The 16,886-nt window shown below is 35.9% G+C and overlaps 1 protein-coding gene across 1 annotated transcript in view; it reads left to right on the top strand.

Moving 5' to 3' along the window:
* The first annotated feature begins 1,739 nt into the window (after nt 1–1,739).
* Nucleotides 1,740–16,886, top strand: part of LOC105475610 (ETS variant transcription factor 1) — a 97,737-nt gene continuing 82,590 nt past the window's right edge. The window contains 6 exon segments of the mRNA XM_071094897.1: nt 1,740–2,074; nt 2,173–2,369; nt 2,501–2,632; nt 3,488–3,575; nt 4,971–5,018; nt 14,178–14,231. Coding sequence (XP_070950998.1) covers nt 2,588–2,632; nt 3,488–3,575; nt 4,971–5,018; nt 14,178–14,231 — 235 coding nt within the window. The 5' untranslated portion in view covers nt 1,740–2,074; nt 2,173–2,369; nt 2,501–2,587.

The following is a 16,886-nucleotide window of genomic DNA, read 5'->3' as shown; positions in this document are numbered from 1 at the left end:
GCGACTTGGGCCTTTGTTGTGTCATTTCCCCCTACCCCTCCACGCCCCCAACCACGTGACCAAGAAGGGCCGGAATTTTGTGAATGGAGACGAAAGGTGGCTGTTGGGGCGGGCGGGACTCCGCCCCCTTCCCTAAAGCGGCCAATCTCCTAGCGGAGCGCTGAGGGGTCAGCAATAAACAACAATGGGCTGGGGATTTACGGCTCGTTATTGGCTGCAGGAAGAACCTCGCAGGGACCTAACCCGAAGCTCCGCCCCCTCGCGGTTACCCTGGATACCCGTCAGGCTCCGGCTGCAGAGAAGGTCTTTGGAAACTGTTGCTCAGATTACAGGCGCTGGGTTATTCCTGGAGTGAAGGGTGGTGGAGCACCCTTGTTATTGACCTCCTGCTTGGTTGCACCCTCAGATAATACCCATGAGCTTCACTGTTCCAGCCTCCCGGCCCAGGCTCTTCCTGGAATCTCTCCTTGGCCGGGGTTAAAATGCAGTTCCCGCTCAAAATGCTTATAGGTGCGCGCGTTGTGAACTCTGATTTAGTAGTTTCAGGGAATGCGCGGTGTCTGTCTTTGCTGCCCATAGTTATTGGTTGTTTTCCCAGTAACAAGTGTTGATTTTGTTTGTTTGTTTGCTTGTTTTTTAAATAGATATTTCTCCTGCATAGGTCCGAGGTTGAGTGCTGTGCACTCTTACACTCCATTTTAATGTGTCTCCATAACGTTCCATTTAAGGAAGGAAACTTTCAAATAGAAATTGAGAACTGCAGCACGTTTCCTAATGGGCGGAACAGCTGCCGGAAACGTCTTCTGGTCACTAGTTCTGGTCACAAATCAATTTCAACAGCATTGAGTCCCTGGTCCTATCCCCGCGGCCTCCCGTCCCCTGTTGGGCACTGGCTCCTTAAAGTGACGCTTTACTGTTCTGAGTCCCATACGAGGGACAGGGCAAGTGGCTTCAGAGATGCAGCCCTCAATTCTTAACGTCCTAGTTATTGTCCTTGAAACCCGAGTCGTCTCACCGCTCGCCCCCAACCCTGGGCTCTGGCTGTTTAAGAGCTGTAGAGGAAGTGAAAGCGTCAAGTACAATAAGTGACACCCTCCGCCTCCGTGTATACATAACAAAAGCTCAGGAAACGTGCGGGTTCTAGGATAAACGAGCCACCCCAAGCCCTCCCTCCTACTCCCCACAGCCACAGTGGACTGGAAGTACCTTTTCCCGGTGCACACGTAGGGACAATTTTGACTTACACTTTTTCACCTAGCTTGCTCTGTTGTCCTCCCATCACAACCTCTGTTAATCAGCAGTTCTGCATCTCCTAGGTGCCTTCCTTATAGATTCTTTAGTTTCTGTCCCACGAACGATAGGATCTAATTTTAGTTGAGGATGAGTGTTAAAAAAAAATGTTTTGATAAATCATAATGGTGATGGTGGGTTTTGAAAAACAGGAAAATAAATTGGTCCAAAAGCTTAGTGAGAATGAGGATCTAAAGAGCGAGGTGGGCTCCTAGTCCGGACAAGAGTAGAGGGGTTGGAGATCCTGTGGGCAGGGCGGCTGAATAAGGAGGTACGGGCTTTGTGGATCGCGCCTCTAAGTGTATACCAGAACCGCACAACAGTGCTTTAAGGGAACCAGCCCAATAGTGGACCTAACACCCCAATAATGGGAACTGGCGACTCGAAACACATGGTTTCAGTATCCCCAGGCGCTTTAACAATAAGCAGCGGGTTACAGAGGAAGTCGAGTCTCTCCGTGGTGCTTCCAGGCTGAGGACTCAGCGCCTACCGGCCGAGCACCCCCTAGGGCAGAGGGGCGAGGGAGACCCGCGGGAAGGGGCAGCAAGCCGCCTGATTGACAGCCCGAAATCTGATCTTGTGAAAGAGACGCGGAGCCAATGGGAGGCAGCGATCCATCAGTTTGGATTGGAGGCCCCTGGAGGAGAAGTAGAGGAAAAACCACCGAATTGAGCTCTGTCAGAGGCGCTTTCGGCTTCCAAGGGGGAAGTGCTGGGCAATAATTAATGTTTTTATTAAATTTGGAGGGAAGTTTTTGCAGCCTTTCGCCTAGCGTGGCCTTCAGGTGGGTCTTTCCAACAACTTTTTATGTCTCTCCAGATAATTGCATGGTTGTGGGTCGCAAAAACTATCCTGATGAAAGAGGTGTCTCCGTCTCTTTAGTCCCGTTAGGTGCAAAGCAAGTCTCGTTGATCGCCATTGCTAGTTTTGCACACGTTTGCGAATCAGAGCTGCCCGGGGTACACCGACCGCGCAGGGAAACATCGAGAGTGTAAATAAATACATCGCCTCTTGTTCGGATTTTTGCTACTACCGAAAATATGTAAATTGTGAACTCTCTTGGCTCTTTTTGGATCCAGGTGAAGGAGGCGGTGTAGGGAGGGTTATTTTTGTGAATGGGACTGTCTGAGGGTAATTAGCTATGCAAATTCAAGAGCTTCATTCATGATTTTTTTTTTTAAAGCCTAAAAGCCATCTTGTTCCCCTCTAGGTTGATAGAAGTCCAGATCCTGAGGAAATCTCCAGCTAAATGCTCAAAATATAAAATACTGAGCTGAGATTTGCGAAGAGCAGCAGCATGGATGGATTTTATGACCAGCAAGTGCCTTACATGGTCACCAATGTGAGTGATCAGTTTGAAAGTTGCTGTTTATAAACTTGACTCCGACGGGGGTGGGGAGAGGGAGAAAATGAGAAGGGAGGGGGCACGGGGTTGGGATTGCAGATACTTATCTGCTTTGTTGCCACTGTAGGGCGACTCTGCTTCTAGAAGCCCAGTCTTCAAAATGAGCTTACCTTTCAGTGATTTGGATAAGGCATAGTTTTGTTTTTAAGACCCCTTTTTCTGATTAAAGCTCCCAAGATGAGTGGAAGAGGAGATGGAGGGCAGCAGCAGCTGCTGCACTCAAAGTTTTTGGCTGGGTTTGTCTGCCACATTGAAAAGAATGAAGTTGAGACAAATGCTGACACTTTTTGTTTATATGGGGTGTTTTTCTTTCTTTCTCTTTTTTTTTTTTTCTCATTTTCTCTCTCACTTTTTTTTTTTTTTCATTTCTCTACCCTTTTTGCTTTTTTTGTTGGGGGGGGGGGGTTGGGAGAAGGGGCTGTCCAAAAGAGAATAAAATCCACTGTTTTAATCTAGCATTGAACCAGCCTAAAAACAACTTTAAGTGTAAATGCTTAAGGTTGTTTTGATGCTGAGATACCATGAATATACGACTGATAAATAGTAATGTGCTAGGATCGGCACTGGGAAGCAACTCTCCCTGACTGCTTAACATAAGCTTTCACTGTCAAATAAGTGAGAAAATGAATATTAGAATTGATACTATGGACTTTTATTTTTCTATTCAGAGAGAAGATCCATTAGACTTATGTATGCATGTCTCTCTGTGTGTGTGTGTGTGTGTGTGTGTGTGCGTGTGTGTATGATTTGAGGTTTACATTCTTTTAAAGGATTTTATCTTTCCCTTTGTAGAGTCAGCGTGGGAGAAATTGTAACGAGAAACCAACAAATGTCAGGAAAAGAAAATTCATTAACAGAGATCTGGCTCATGATTCAGAAGGTGAGGTTTGATTTTGGGCTGAATCCCCATTTTTTTACCTACAATCTCCACCCTGCTAAAAGAAAAGGAGCACTTCAGTCTTATCTTAAAAATAATAAACTTTGAAATTACTGAATTTAACTGAGACTTCAACTTGGAACAATTTATATAATGTGGCAGTTTGCATGGGAGACTATTTTATGGTCCTATCACAAACTAATGAAAGAAGGAAATAAAATCTTAACATTGACAACCTTCTTTTAATCATTGTTTTGTGTTTAAATACTTTTGTCCAAATGGCATATAACTCACCCCATTCACTAAGATAACAGTTTAAAAATATCCAATACAGTGGGACAAATTCAGCAGCTATGTACACTGCTTACTTTTTTCTTTCTCCTTTATTACAAGTTAAACAATATTAGTGATTGTTTGGTTTCCCACCCCCTTTACACTAAAACCATCTACTGTTAACAGAATTTTCAAGGGTGATTTTGATGACTAAATTGTGAGGTCATAATACCTTGTTTATTGACCATAAAGTGTTCACTGAATCATACTTAAGGCCTACTTAATAATTATAATACTATTTGGGAAATTAGTTTGCAGATTCTTTTGATGAACTGCTGGTAGGAAGTCAATATATTACAAATTATTTTAGCTATATGAGGACATTCATAATAAACTTAATATACTTAGATTTAATTATTGAAGTTTAGTTGGCAATTTTAATTAGATATACTAGATTCTGAAACTTCCTCAAATCTTCATACTATTTCAATACCTCCCTCATTCCCTAACATGACCATATAGTTTTGAACTTGATGATAACGTGGTGCCAAAGAATTGTCTTTCTGACTTTTACAAACCTATTAATGTAGACATTTTCCTCCAAAAACTTGTATTTGAAGTGGTTTCTTTTAGTTTTGAGGTATTAAAGTTGAAAACATAGTACTTTGACAGTTGTACCATGTGCCGTTATATTTTTTATGTAAGATTTAGAAGATATGAATAAAATGCTTTTCATTCTTTCTAATCTTCCCCCTACTACTATTTTAACAAGAGTTAAATATATTTAAGAAATATTTCAGTGAATAGACACACATTCACCTCAGTCTTTTCATGAATTCTGGTATCCCTGAGCTTATTAAGCTGTTTGTTAAAAAGGAAAAAGAAAAGATGATTGACTTTATTCTTTAGATGACTAAAATAATTTCTTAAAGAGTTGCTTAATAGGCATGAAAAGTAGGCAGTATTATTGAGATATTTAAGTTATGCCTCCTTTTTTATTTTTATGTTGACTGCATCTCTTGAAATTAAATTTTTATTTAATACCAATTTCATGAAAAACATTTCCATTTAATGAAGACTAAAGATTTGCAAATCTTATGTTTATGTCTTTGACTTGTTTTTTAGAACTCTTTCAAGATCTAAGTCAATTACAGGAAACATGGCTTGCAGAAGGTAAGGCAAAAATTGCTTTAAAAGGGGGGAAAAGCAACTCTAGAAGAAGAAAAAAAAGAAGTCCTGAACTTGCTGTCTTAATATTCAGCCCAATTAATTGAGCTCTAAAAGAGCCACCTCATGTGTCATGCATACATTAGAGCCTCTGATGAGTTTGTCTTTGGGGACTCTGGGGCTGTACTACCCAGTGTCATCACAAATTACCAGGAGAAATTGCTTCCAGCTCACAATCACATCTGCTTTTGGCAAGAACTAATGCACCAAGACTTCAAGTTCTAAGCCTCTGTTCAGATTTTAATTGCAATTGATCAGGTTTATATTATTGTACCTCCAGAGACCTCCTAGAGCCAGAACCCGGCTGGCTTGCTGTTTCCTTTAGAGCAGCGCATATCATTATTTGGTGTTCTAGTGGAGGACTTTTCTGATGGCAGAAATTAGTTTCTCTGGGTTCATCAGGACGGGATGCTTCAAGATTTAAGTGCAAGTGTCTTCTTTCCACCTTGTTCACAACACAGAACGTTAGGTGTGTATCTAATACTTAGGAAATCTATGGGTTTAAAATAAATGGGAGATATGAGGATTTTTAAAATGTTTTCCATGTGTTACTATTCATGTGATGTTTGTTAAAATTGACCTTTGCTATTTTGTCAGTTTTATTAGGATTTATTTAATAGAGCAAGGGTACATTTAAAGGCATTACTTTTATTTTGGATTATTTTATGATAAAATTTTGTGGTTCTATCTGTTATATATTTTATTGTATGCAACTTTATAGGAAAATGAGATGTTGCTTCATAAAGCTTTATACAACTTCAAAAATGCCTAATATTGAGGGACTTTTGTTGGCATTCATAATTTGAAATTTTTCTTTTGGATTTGGCATAAAAATGTGAAATGTTAATTTTATGATGTGTTTTGTGGGAAATACAAAGAGAAAAATTATAGATATGTAAGCATTGAGTATATAGCAGTGTTTTTTGTGTGTTCACATTATATGGGAAACATGCAAGTTTTAGAACAGATTTTAAGATGGTTAAAAAGGAGAGAGTGGGTCTCTTTAAATGGAACCCAGGTGTTGCTGTAGCTACTTTGAGGCAGACTGATGTGTTTTATCGGTGGTCTTGAATGCAGTTGATCAAGTTGCTGTTAGCATGTAAAATAAGTTTCTTTGTTTTGCTGATAGTCTAGTTCTCCAAAGAGCTTTTTCAATCTTTATCAGTCTTTAAAGTTAAATAGCTTTCCTAATAGTCCTTTGAAAGGATGATTGTATTTACATGTTAATGAAGGTAAGACTTACTGAAAGTTTTGGCTATATTTAAGGATCATTTTGCTAGTTTCTGTAAATGAAACTTACTGCAATAGATTACTTTTTATTGCAACATAAGTCATATTCAGATATAACTTTTTCATGGAAAATCTGCATGGAGATTCTTGTATTAACTTATGCCTATTAGTTTTGCAAAGTCAAAGGTTGTGAGAACATTACCTTTATGAGAGAATTTATTTGCTTCTCCAGAATAACTTAAAATATCTATTTTAATTGTTCTGGAAGGTTTGTTGGTTCTTAGATGTTTAAATCTCATTGATTCCAAGTCAGTGCACTAGCTGGCAGATTTTGAATGTGCATAGCAACTCTGTTCCCGGAATTTTAAAATGTGGAATCTGTGACAGACTCTTACCATTTTATAATCAGTTTCCGTACGTTTCTTTTTTTTAACTTTTGACTTGTTTTGTGTCTTGTAGCTCAGATAAGTGATTTGAATAATTTATCCAAATTTATCTTTTAAAACTCTGCAGGGAATAGTCTTTCTCCGGGATTATTAACATACCTGTAAATCAAACCTGAAGACTTAGCATTACAAAAAATAAACCTAGAAAATGATCAATGTATTTGGAAGAACATGGACCTTTACTTAGAAAAGAATTGTTATTTCAATTAAGTTCAGGAATTAATCATGAGTGTTTATATGAATTCCCAGGAGGACTACTATTTACAAACTATGGATAAGATTTCATTTTAGAATAATTTAAACATTTTCAAAATAGTTTACATTAATTTATCTAATCATGATGTAAGCAAAAAGTTGTTAATGTGGTGTTTAAAATCTAATAGTGAGAAAAGAGATCTTTTTAACTTGTTTCTAGACTCCACTTTTTTTTTGTTTTGAGAAATTAAATATATTATTTTACGCTGATATTTTAACTTGACTTATCCCACGTCTTGAACAGTATTTAGCTAAGAAGAGATCCTCAAATTACCCTAGTTATTTGTAGTGAGATGTGCCCATTTATGTCTTTCTGGACATCTAGAAATTAAAACATTGCCAAATTGGCAGACTATGAATCGTTTACATATTTCTTTTCATAATGTTCCATAGCCAAGAAAGTGACCATGGAATTTTAAGACATCTTGACCCCTTTAAAAAAGATCATTGGCAATTTACCATGTTTCTCCCATGAGTTAGAATTCCACTGGGAAGTTAAACAGGTCTAAAAACCTTATTAGACATGAGAGTCAAGTTAGTTGTCATATGTCATATGATAATTGTGTTTTTGAAAAATTATAAAAGTCCTCAAATATTTGTTAAATGATATCTTAGCATGTTTAGTTTGTTTTTTCTGTAAGACTGTTCATAAATTTTACCCCAAATGCAAAATATGGATTAGTCATGGGTAAATTATTATGGATTATAATTTTTTTTTTTTATTTCTAAGGGGAAATTGGAATAGATAAGGCAGGACTGTTTAAGGGTGGGGATGGAACCAGTATTTTCAATTCAGTAAAGTCCTCTGTAAAAATATACTTGCATTCTACTAAGAAAGTTAATTCCCATACAGAGATTTAAATATGTTGGTGGAGAATGCAACTTTACATTAATATCATTTCCCAAGAACTAACACTGCAATTTAGAGATTTTTTAACATGTAAACACAGTTTAAAATAATTATCTTATTCTGAAGAAAATTGAAAAGTTAATATTTTCAGTGACCACAGTAGTTAAAAAAAAAAAAAAAAAAAAGTCAGGGACTATGCCAATTTTAAAATGTTGCCATAGTCATTTTATGTTATAATTTCACTATGTGCAATTCTTTATTGATTCTTTGTCTTCTGAATTAGGCTGCTACTGACAGAAAGGCAGTTGCAATTATTTGATCCCATGAAATAATGAGTTTAAATATCAATCCTATCAACATCATGGTGATGTCTTATTCATAACAGCCTGAAAGTCATAGTTAAAATGGAATCTCTTGTGTATCCAGAACAAAAATAGAAAGATGTAAAAAATTAAGAAAGGATTGCATTCTTACAAACTTGCTTCTTAAAGCTCACCTACTAACACAACTTAAAGGGAAAAAATAATTTTCAGTATATATCTGATGTAAATGTATAGCTGCTCTCTTGACTGTTATTTTGTTTCCAGTCTAGATGTTCTTTCACGTTCACGTTCATCAACAGTATTCTCTGTCTTCAGGGTAAAATGTTTTTCAGTGGTTTTGTATTGAGTCAAGTTTAGTGCTGCCGCCAACTCTGAGTAGGAGTTTTATCTCCAAGAACAACCTTTCTACAGCAAAGGTTATTACATCATACAAAGAAGGGTTTTTTTCTTTTGGTTTTATTTGACCTTCAAACAACAGTCATGTTGACTTAAAAGCAGAGATGTCATTACTCTCCCCTCAATTCGCTTTAATGGCTGATGCTAAATTTATATTCAAAATCATTATGTGATGTTTCTTAAGTAATATGTGCTATTGTTACTCACTATGTGTAATGTCATCCACAATATACAGCAGTCATAATACACTCATTTTTATTTTTCAAAAATCCTACTTTTAATGGAACATAAAATTGGTCATGTTCTCATGAATTATTTTGCCCCACTTGGTGCAATAAGGATTAAAGGCTTTAAAAACTACATTATTTCATGTGGTTTACATAAAACATGACTTTAGAATTAAGCATTGAATTAGAGAAGTCCATATAGTTTCTTATAATTGAACAACAATCATTTCATGTGTGTGTGGGCAGGGAGAGGATGGACTATCACCCTTCTCTTTGTTATACCAGAAAATAATCTAAAATATGAGAGAAAAACTTCTCATTTGAGTTTGACTTAGATAGCAAATAGAGTAAGTATATTTTATTTCTAAACATTCATTGGAATTGCATAAATGTTTTTTCATACATGTTTTATTTACAAAATAGAAATTTTTTTTTAATAGAAAAATAGGGTTTGGTATAGTATAGTGTAGTTTTTCCAGAGGATCCTAATAAATAAAATATGACTAAGCTTTTCTATTTCAGTTATAGAAAATCTGCAGTTTGTTACATTTTGTAGTATAACTTTATTCGCTTTGACTTGTGTATAATGTTATAATAAAAAAAATAATAATAGAGTCAGACCTCTGTAGCATTAGAGAAAATATTTGGCTAGAAACAACAGCTAGTTGGCTCTGAGCTTCCCTTAAGTTTTCATGTTACTACAGGTCAGGTTTAGTTAGGAATTTAAGCTGATTTGACACTCACCACAACTAAAACTTTACTGTTACAGTAAGAATATAGAAATATGAAAATAATGCCTTAATCAAGTAGTAAAGGTGTTTTTGTCATTGGAAAGTTGCCTCCTTTTTTTGTATGTTTAAATATGTTTATATTTCTGCATAATTAATGTTTTTACATTTGTACAATCATTTTATTGTTAAAAGTGGATGTGGTATAAAACCAAACTTAGTGGACTCATGATTATTTTGTTCCATGGCCTGTAGCTTCACTTTAGGATTAAACAGAATACCACTGTAGGAAGGTGGATTTTTCTTGTTTTACTTCTGATTTGAAATAAATTTTAAATTTATCATAAGAAATTTGTTTCTAACTCTTTAATTCAAAGAGAAACACTACAAAGTTCAGCAAACCATCTACAGTATTCTTATGATAAAAATACTTGGATAATAGGCAAGAAAAATAAGGCATTTCTGTAATGGTTCTTCTTTTCCCTTTCTTGAAACCTTCTTTGCATTTCCGTCTTTTCCTTTTTTCTTCCTTAGTTTTATACATGCAAGTTTCTGTAACAAGTTACTCTGTAAAGCAGGATGGGACATGTGTATGTATGTATTTGTGTGTATATATATGTATGTATGTATGTAACTTTGTAAACTTGTCATTTATTTAAATGTGTTCCTTTAATAGATCTGTGCTCTGAGACAGAGCAATAAAATTGGTGTGTTTATATTGCAAGTCCAAGTTTACTTGCTTTAGCTCCCTGGATGGGTGTGACATGAAAAGATTGTGGTTGGACCACATGGCTCATATGCTGGACTGTGTTTTTGTGAATGGAGGCAGAACTCCAGTTCTGCCTGCTTGTCTTGAGGAATTGCTGAGGAGATCAGCTGTCTCATTCACGGGCAGAAAGAATGACTCATACATCTTCCGCCTTGTTTGGCTCCAGGTCATTGTTACAGTGGATAGAACTGGTTTTAATTAAATATTAACCCCTTTTATACTTGATGTTTGTTTTATTTATAATTCTTCCACTTTTTCCTTAGCTCTAAAAGAAAACCCAACAGGCACATAGTTTGTAAGAATAGGAGGGTTTTCGCTTTCCTGCAGCCAACCTTGGAAAATTTTTCATTGCTTACTTTTTCTTAAGTAATGCATATTATTTCATTTGAAAGTTAAAAAGAAGTATAACATAAAGGCAAGCTATATTTAAAATTACCCATCCCCAAGGCAATATTAGTTAAGAAAGGATATTAAAATTAAAAAGGAGAATTGGTGAGTTTGTGACATATAGGTCATGATTAATATTTTGATGAGTTTCTTTCTGATAATATGTATTGATATGTAGCAAAAACAGAGAAAACAGTAAAACAACTTTGGATAATAATCTAGGTGAAGCAAATAGCTGAGAGTGCAGATACTACCCTTTTAAAGCCGAGATCCTGAGACTTGATGGCAACTTGTCTATTAATGTGCAATGAACTGATAGAGCCGCTCCAGCTATTACCAATAAAATCCACATGCTTAATCTCCTTGAAAGCATTTTATTGGTCTTTTGGTATATACTTTCTCCCCTTCTCCTTTCCTCCTCTTCCCCTTCGTCTTTAATTACATAGTGTGGGGAAACATTTCCATTCCCCAAAGGTGATTATATCAAGCACAGTTTATAATAGATAGTAGTGGAAAAAACATTGCTTTTTTAGGTTGACCCCTATTGTTAATTTTCAACTTTGGCGTTGGTATGGCTTGCTGCAAATTTTCAGGCAGCTGTAGTTTGCTCCTTCACAGTATTCCCCTGAATTGAAGAAAAAAGGAAATGTATGATACAAGTGTGGCAATACTTTGTCATATTTTCCTTGCCTAGATCCAACTTGTGTTTTTAGTTAACTGCTTTCCGTTTACTCTAACTTGAAATTAGAGGTATACTTAAGCCTTTGTCTATTTAAGTAGCATGCTGCTTCATTTGGTCTATTCAGTTTCTTAAGATTAGCTTCTGTGAAAATGTGAGTCATATGTTTTTTGTTAAAATTCTGTAATATGTTCAGGAATAAGTGTGAAGTATTTATTCAGTATGTTAAGGAGTTAGAACAGAAATAGGAATTCTTATTCTTACTCTTTATAGATTGTTGGTGTGCAGCTATTTTCTGTATATTTGCGAGGTATAACTTCTAGATTATTCTACTCCTAAAATTTGGCCCTTTTTTCCTCACACATATTCCAGCACACATCACACTCCCATCAATGACTCTGTGCTACTCTTGCAGTGACATATATTACGAAGTTGCAAATTTGCTTACCATACTAGAAAAAAACAAACAAAAGACCTTTAGGGCATTCATATCATTATATTCAGTTACAAATATACTTTTGTTACTCACCAGCTATTTTTAACTTTTCCTGTAAAGGGATATTATATTTTTATCAGATTCTTGTAAATGTTGGCTTTTTAAAAGCCCAGTAATTGTTGTGGTTGATAAATTTGCATCTCAATAGTTATATCTGTTTAGCTGTTAATTCTGATTGAGAACCAAAACAAGGATATAATGGGAAAAATGTGCAGGATTTGATTCTGTGTACTTGCTGTTATTTATTAAATATATATTTAAAACGCTTGTAATTTTTTTGGTATGAAGACTTACTTGAAAGCGCACCCTTCGACTTGTAATTTATGAATCTTTTAGAACATTTTTTTCTGCAATGTCAAAAAAAATATGTTGTGTTAATAGCGGAGAGAATGCTAATGTACAGATTTTAGCTGTTTCTTTGCCTCTCCAGTAGACTTCGTTACAAGTAAAGATATTAAACCGAGCAATCTAATGACAAGTACTTTTTTGTGGATGACTTGAAAGACAAGGGTAGGTGGGTAGAGGACTGGAAAGAAGAAAATAAGGAACATTTCTTGAGTAGCTGGCATTGTGTTTAGACTGTTTCATTTAATCCTTGCCAAAAAACCTGTATTTGGTCACTATTAAACTGATGAGTAAAATTCAGTTTGACGAGGTTCAGTAACTTAACCAAAGTTGCACAGCTAGCATGTCATAGAATTAAGATTTGCAGTTCACTCACTTTAAAGTTGTTACCCACATTATCAGATATTAGAGCAATATGAAGAGAAAAACATTCTCCTTGCAATATAGGCTGATCAAATAGGCATCAGTTAAAACTTGAAAAAGTTCTTAATTTGTTTGATTTTGTTTGGTAGTGGGGATAGAGTGCATTTGTAATAAAGTTAATTATTGGTATAGAGAAGAGAGTTGTTAGAAAACAGCTGAATGTCAAACTGCATACATTTTTATAATAGGCACAATTACCAGATTGTTATGCTCTTCATAATAGAACATAAATTTTATTCAGCCAAATGTCTGTTTTTAAAGAATAATATTAAACTAATAAAAAGAACTTTAATTCTGTATACTGTATTCTTTTTTATATAAAATTTTTTAAAAATATAGAATTCCTTTTTATGTAGATTTTTTTCTTAAGCCATTCAATTATCAACCTAAAGCATTTTCAAAAGAGACTGTTTATTTTAATAAGCATTCCTCATACAGAATAGGCTCATTTTGAAAAGTTAATTAACATCTATTTAAATATGACTTGGCTGGATAAAAAGTTTCAGTATTACGTAACACTAATAAAGTAATACTAGCTAATCAAATCGCAGCTAAAGTTAATTAGGATGATAATTCATTATATTTTTATCAAATTAAAAGTAACCTAACTTCTATTTTTTGGGGGTGTGTGTGTATTTATGTGTGTTTGTGAAAGCTTATTATTAATATTCAGTTTGGAATAGGTTACTTCGATGTCTAAATTAACTGTGATGAAAACGTTTTTGAAGTGAAAAATGCACTTGTGTTTTGATTGCTGCCAAATGTATGAAGTCCTTGCTCTTCAGTATTTTTCCTTTACTAAAAATAGGAAAGTCTTTTGACATTAGGACTGACGAAATAGTGATATTCTTTTTGTTAATGCCTAGTAGTTGCCAGGAAAATATTTTGAATGAAAAGATGACATTTGTGTTATTGTTTATTATTTTATTAATATGAATATAATCTTTGAAATATAATACTTTATTATATATGAGCCAAATCAAGGACTATTCTTCCCTTTAAAAATCTTTGTAGCATACTCTGGCAAAATTCAGGGCAAGCGTTTTAAAATATGGTGTATTTTGCAGGACAGAGAACATACCAGCAGACGTTTCTAAAAAAGCGGAGGGATGTGTGTGATAACTGCACATCACTTAAAATAATTGTGTGGTTAATTTAAATGGGCTGCTTACACACTGGCAGTGTGAAATAGCTTTTGCTCCATTCTTGGAAAAAAAAAAAAAAACTGTAGGAAATGGAAATTCCGTAGCTTTCTTTATTTTGCATCTCTTTTATTTCCATCTGGCAGGTGAAATTCAGAGGGAATACACCTGCTATAGTCCTATTTCTGACATATATATGGTTCCTAGTTGACATCAATGATCCCCTTCCATTTCCCCTCCTAAGTAGTGTTGTCAATACCATTTTAAATAGGAGCTCATTGGCAAATAATCATAGGTTTGATCTCAGCCTAAGAAGATCTTACTTGACAGATTTTACTTGACATTCCTTATGCTTTTGGCAGTTTTTCTCTTAATTTTTTTTTTTTTTAATTTTCTTTTTCTTCTTCAGCTCAGGTACCTGACAATGATGAGCAGTTTGTACCAGACTATCAGGCTGAAAGTTGTAAGTATAGTATGACTCATCTCTTGTATTTTTCTGTCTTTCTGGTTTCCTTCTTTCCTTCTTTCTCTTTGGTTGGTTTTCACGTCCAGTGTCTTGTCTTACATTGTACAAGCGCCTTTTTAACTTACAGCCATAAGATGATTTGATTTGTCAGGTTGTGACATCAGCAGAAACTCTATTTTGAGCAGAATCCCTGAATTCTGTATATTGGAAGAGAACTCCAAATAGTAGGCAAGGAAAACTGAGTTGATTGAAAGATGGTCTTGTTCTTCGTATCGGTAAATATCTTTGGGAGGAAATAGGGTGTGATCCATGAACATGCACATGTTTACTTCCAGTTTGCCAATATGCTTATAGAGAAATGCCTGGATGTTGATGGGAGATAGAGTTAAAAACTACTTGAGATTAGTTATTGTATAATTTATAAAAGATTCTGGAGCAAACATTCATTGGCTTATTGTAGTATTTTAAATTCATGAATTGTCATCTGCTTTTATTTAATTTTTAACCTGAAATTTTCTGCTTCCTGGTTGCAGTAGCACAAATGGAACAGCCATTGGCTTCTCTCAGGGTTCCTCCTTCCACGCTCCTTTCCCTGAGCCTTGCTCCCAGGTCTGTCAGAGAATGCATGAGGAGTTATTCATGGAATACTCACTGTCCCTTAATTGCAGAGTGAGCATTTTGCCTGTACAAACATGGTTGCCTCGGGGTTTACTGCTGATGTTTATAATTTGCCATTCTACCAGCTAACTGCTGCTACTGACCAAAGGAGCAAATAGTAAGGAAAAGGGTATAAATGCCATCTTATTTATGAAACTGGCCTAATGCATTTTTATTCTGTTGGTGACATCTAAATTTGTTTTATTTTTTCAGATCATTGATAGTATGAGAGGAGGCAATATCGGTAGTAACAAGAGATGCTTGATGTCTTACAGCTTATGAAACCCATATGTTCACACCTTTATATCATAAATCTAATACAAATACCTGCATTACTTCAAGTAACAGATGTTTGTGGGCAATATTTTCAGCATTTATGTTTGATATATTAAATTTCTCAGGCGTAGAGGGTTGTGCAAGGTTTTGTCCAGATTCTTTAACATGTTACATGTTTTAGCTCAGCTTGGTTATAAAGAAATCACTGTGGTAAAATATACGTACAATAAAATTTACCATTTTAACTATTTTTAAGTTTGTAGTTCAGTGGCATTAAGTACATTCACATTGTTGTACAACCTTCACCACTATTCAACTTCAGAACTTTTTTATATCCCAAGCTGAAGTTCCGTACCTGTAAAACAATAACTCCCATTTCTCTGCCCTCAGTCCCTGATAACCGCTGTTCTATTAGCTTTATTTTTGATCCAAGAAGAAGACTGTATAATGCTATTTGATGTCTAAATGCAGGTATTTGACATAGGCTTTCAAGAAACTTACTCAGCAAATATATAGAACTTAATTAGACACCCTTAGAAACACTCCCAGCAGAGGATGGCTCACACAAGTCCTCCCCTTCTTGATTAAAGTCTGGGAAGAGAATGGTCATATTCCAACATTTCCCTGCCTGTGAGCAGTTGAATTCTTCTTTCTAAAAGCTAACCACGTTGTCTGAGTAAAAGAATTAAACTTGTTGATATTTTACATCTAAAGTAATTGGTAACAATTCCATTACTATAGCAATTGTCACGGTAAAATGAACCACCTAGAGGTAATTTTTTACTACTTTTCTTATTTGACCTCTTTTCAGCTTTTCTTATTGTTGAATATTTAATCTCTTTGAACTCTTCTTAAGGTCACACGGGCATGATTTTCTTCCTTTTTTTTTTTTTTTTTTTTAACTCCCTTGACCACTCCTTCTCTCTCAACTCGTTTTCCTTCCCTTCTCTTTGTGGACCTCTTCTTTCCCTAAGGTTCTGTCCCCAAACCTTTCCTTTTTTTTTTCCTTTCTTTTCTTTTCTTTTTTTTTTTTTTTTTTGAGACAGAGTCTCGCTTCACTGCCCAGGCTGGAGTGCAGTGGTGCGATCTCGGCTCGCTGCAAGCTCCACCTCCCAGGTTCACGCCATTTTCCTGCCTCAGCCTCCGGAGTAGCTGGGACTACAGGTACCCACCACTACGCCCAGCTAATTTTTTGTATTTTTAGTAGAGACGGGCTTTCACTGTGTTGGCCAGGATGGTCTGAATCTCCTGACCTCGTGATCCACCTGCCTTGGCCTCCCAAAGTTTTGGTATCTCAGGCGTGAGCCCCTTTCCTCTTATTTTACATGCACCATGCCATCACTGTCCCATAGAACTTTCTGTGATGGACATGACTACACCTGTGCCACCTGATACAGTGTCCACTAACCACATTGGCCGTTGAGCACACAAAATGTGGTTAGTGGGACTGAGGAAATGAATTTTTAACTTTATTTAATTTTGATTATTTTAAATTTAGACGTGTCTGGCTACTGGCTACTATATTGGGCTGCACAACTTTGAACAACAATGTCTTCCACATTGTTGTCTCCAGCCTGGCTCTTCCCTCTGAAGCTGTCTATTGGACATCCTCACCTGATCCCCCGCTAGTGTCCCTGTGCAGATGAGAAAAAGGCAACACCTCTGGACTCACTCCCTCAGCCCTCGGCTGTGCATTGCACAAAACACCATTTACACGCC

The sequence above is a fragment of the Macaca nemestrina genome, chromosome 4 (genome assembly GCF_043159975.1).
Source record: "Macaca nemestrina isolate mMacNem1 chromosome 4, mMacNem.hap1, whole genome shotgun sequence".
NCBI classification, from domain to species: domain Eukaryota; kingdom Metazoa; phylum Chordata; class Mammalia; order Primates; family Cercopithecidae; genus Macaca; species Macaca nemestrina.
The sequence above is the reverse complement of the archived record's forward strand: the minus strand, read 5'-3'. Positions and strand labels throughout refer to the sequence as shown.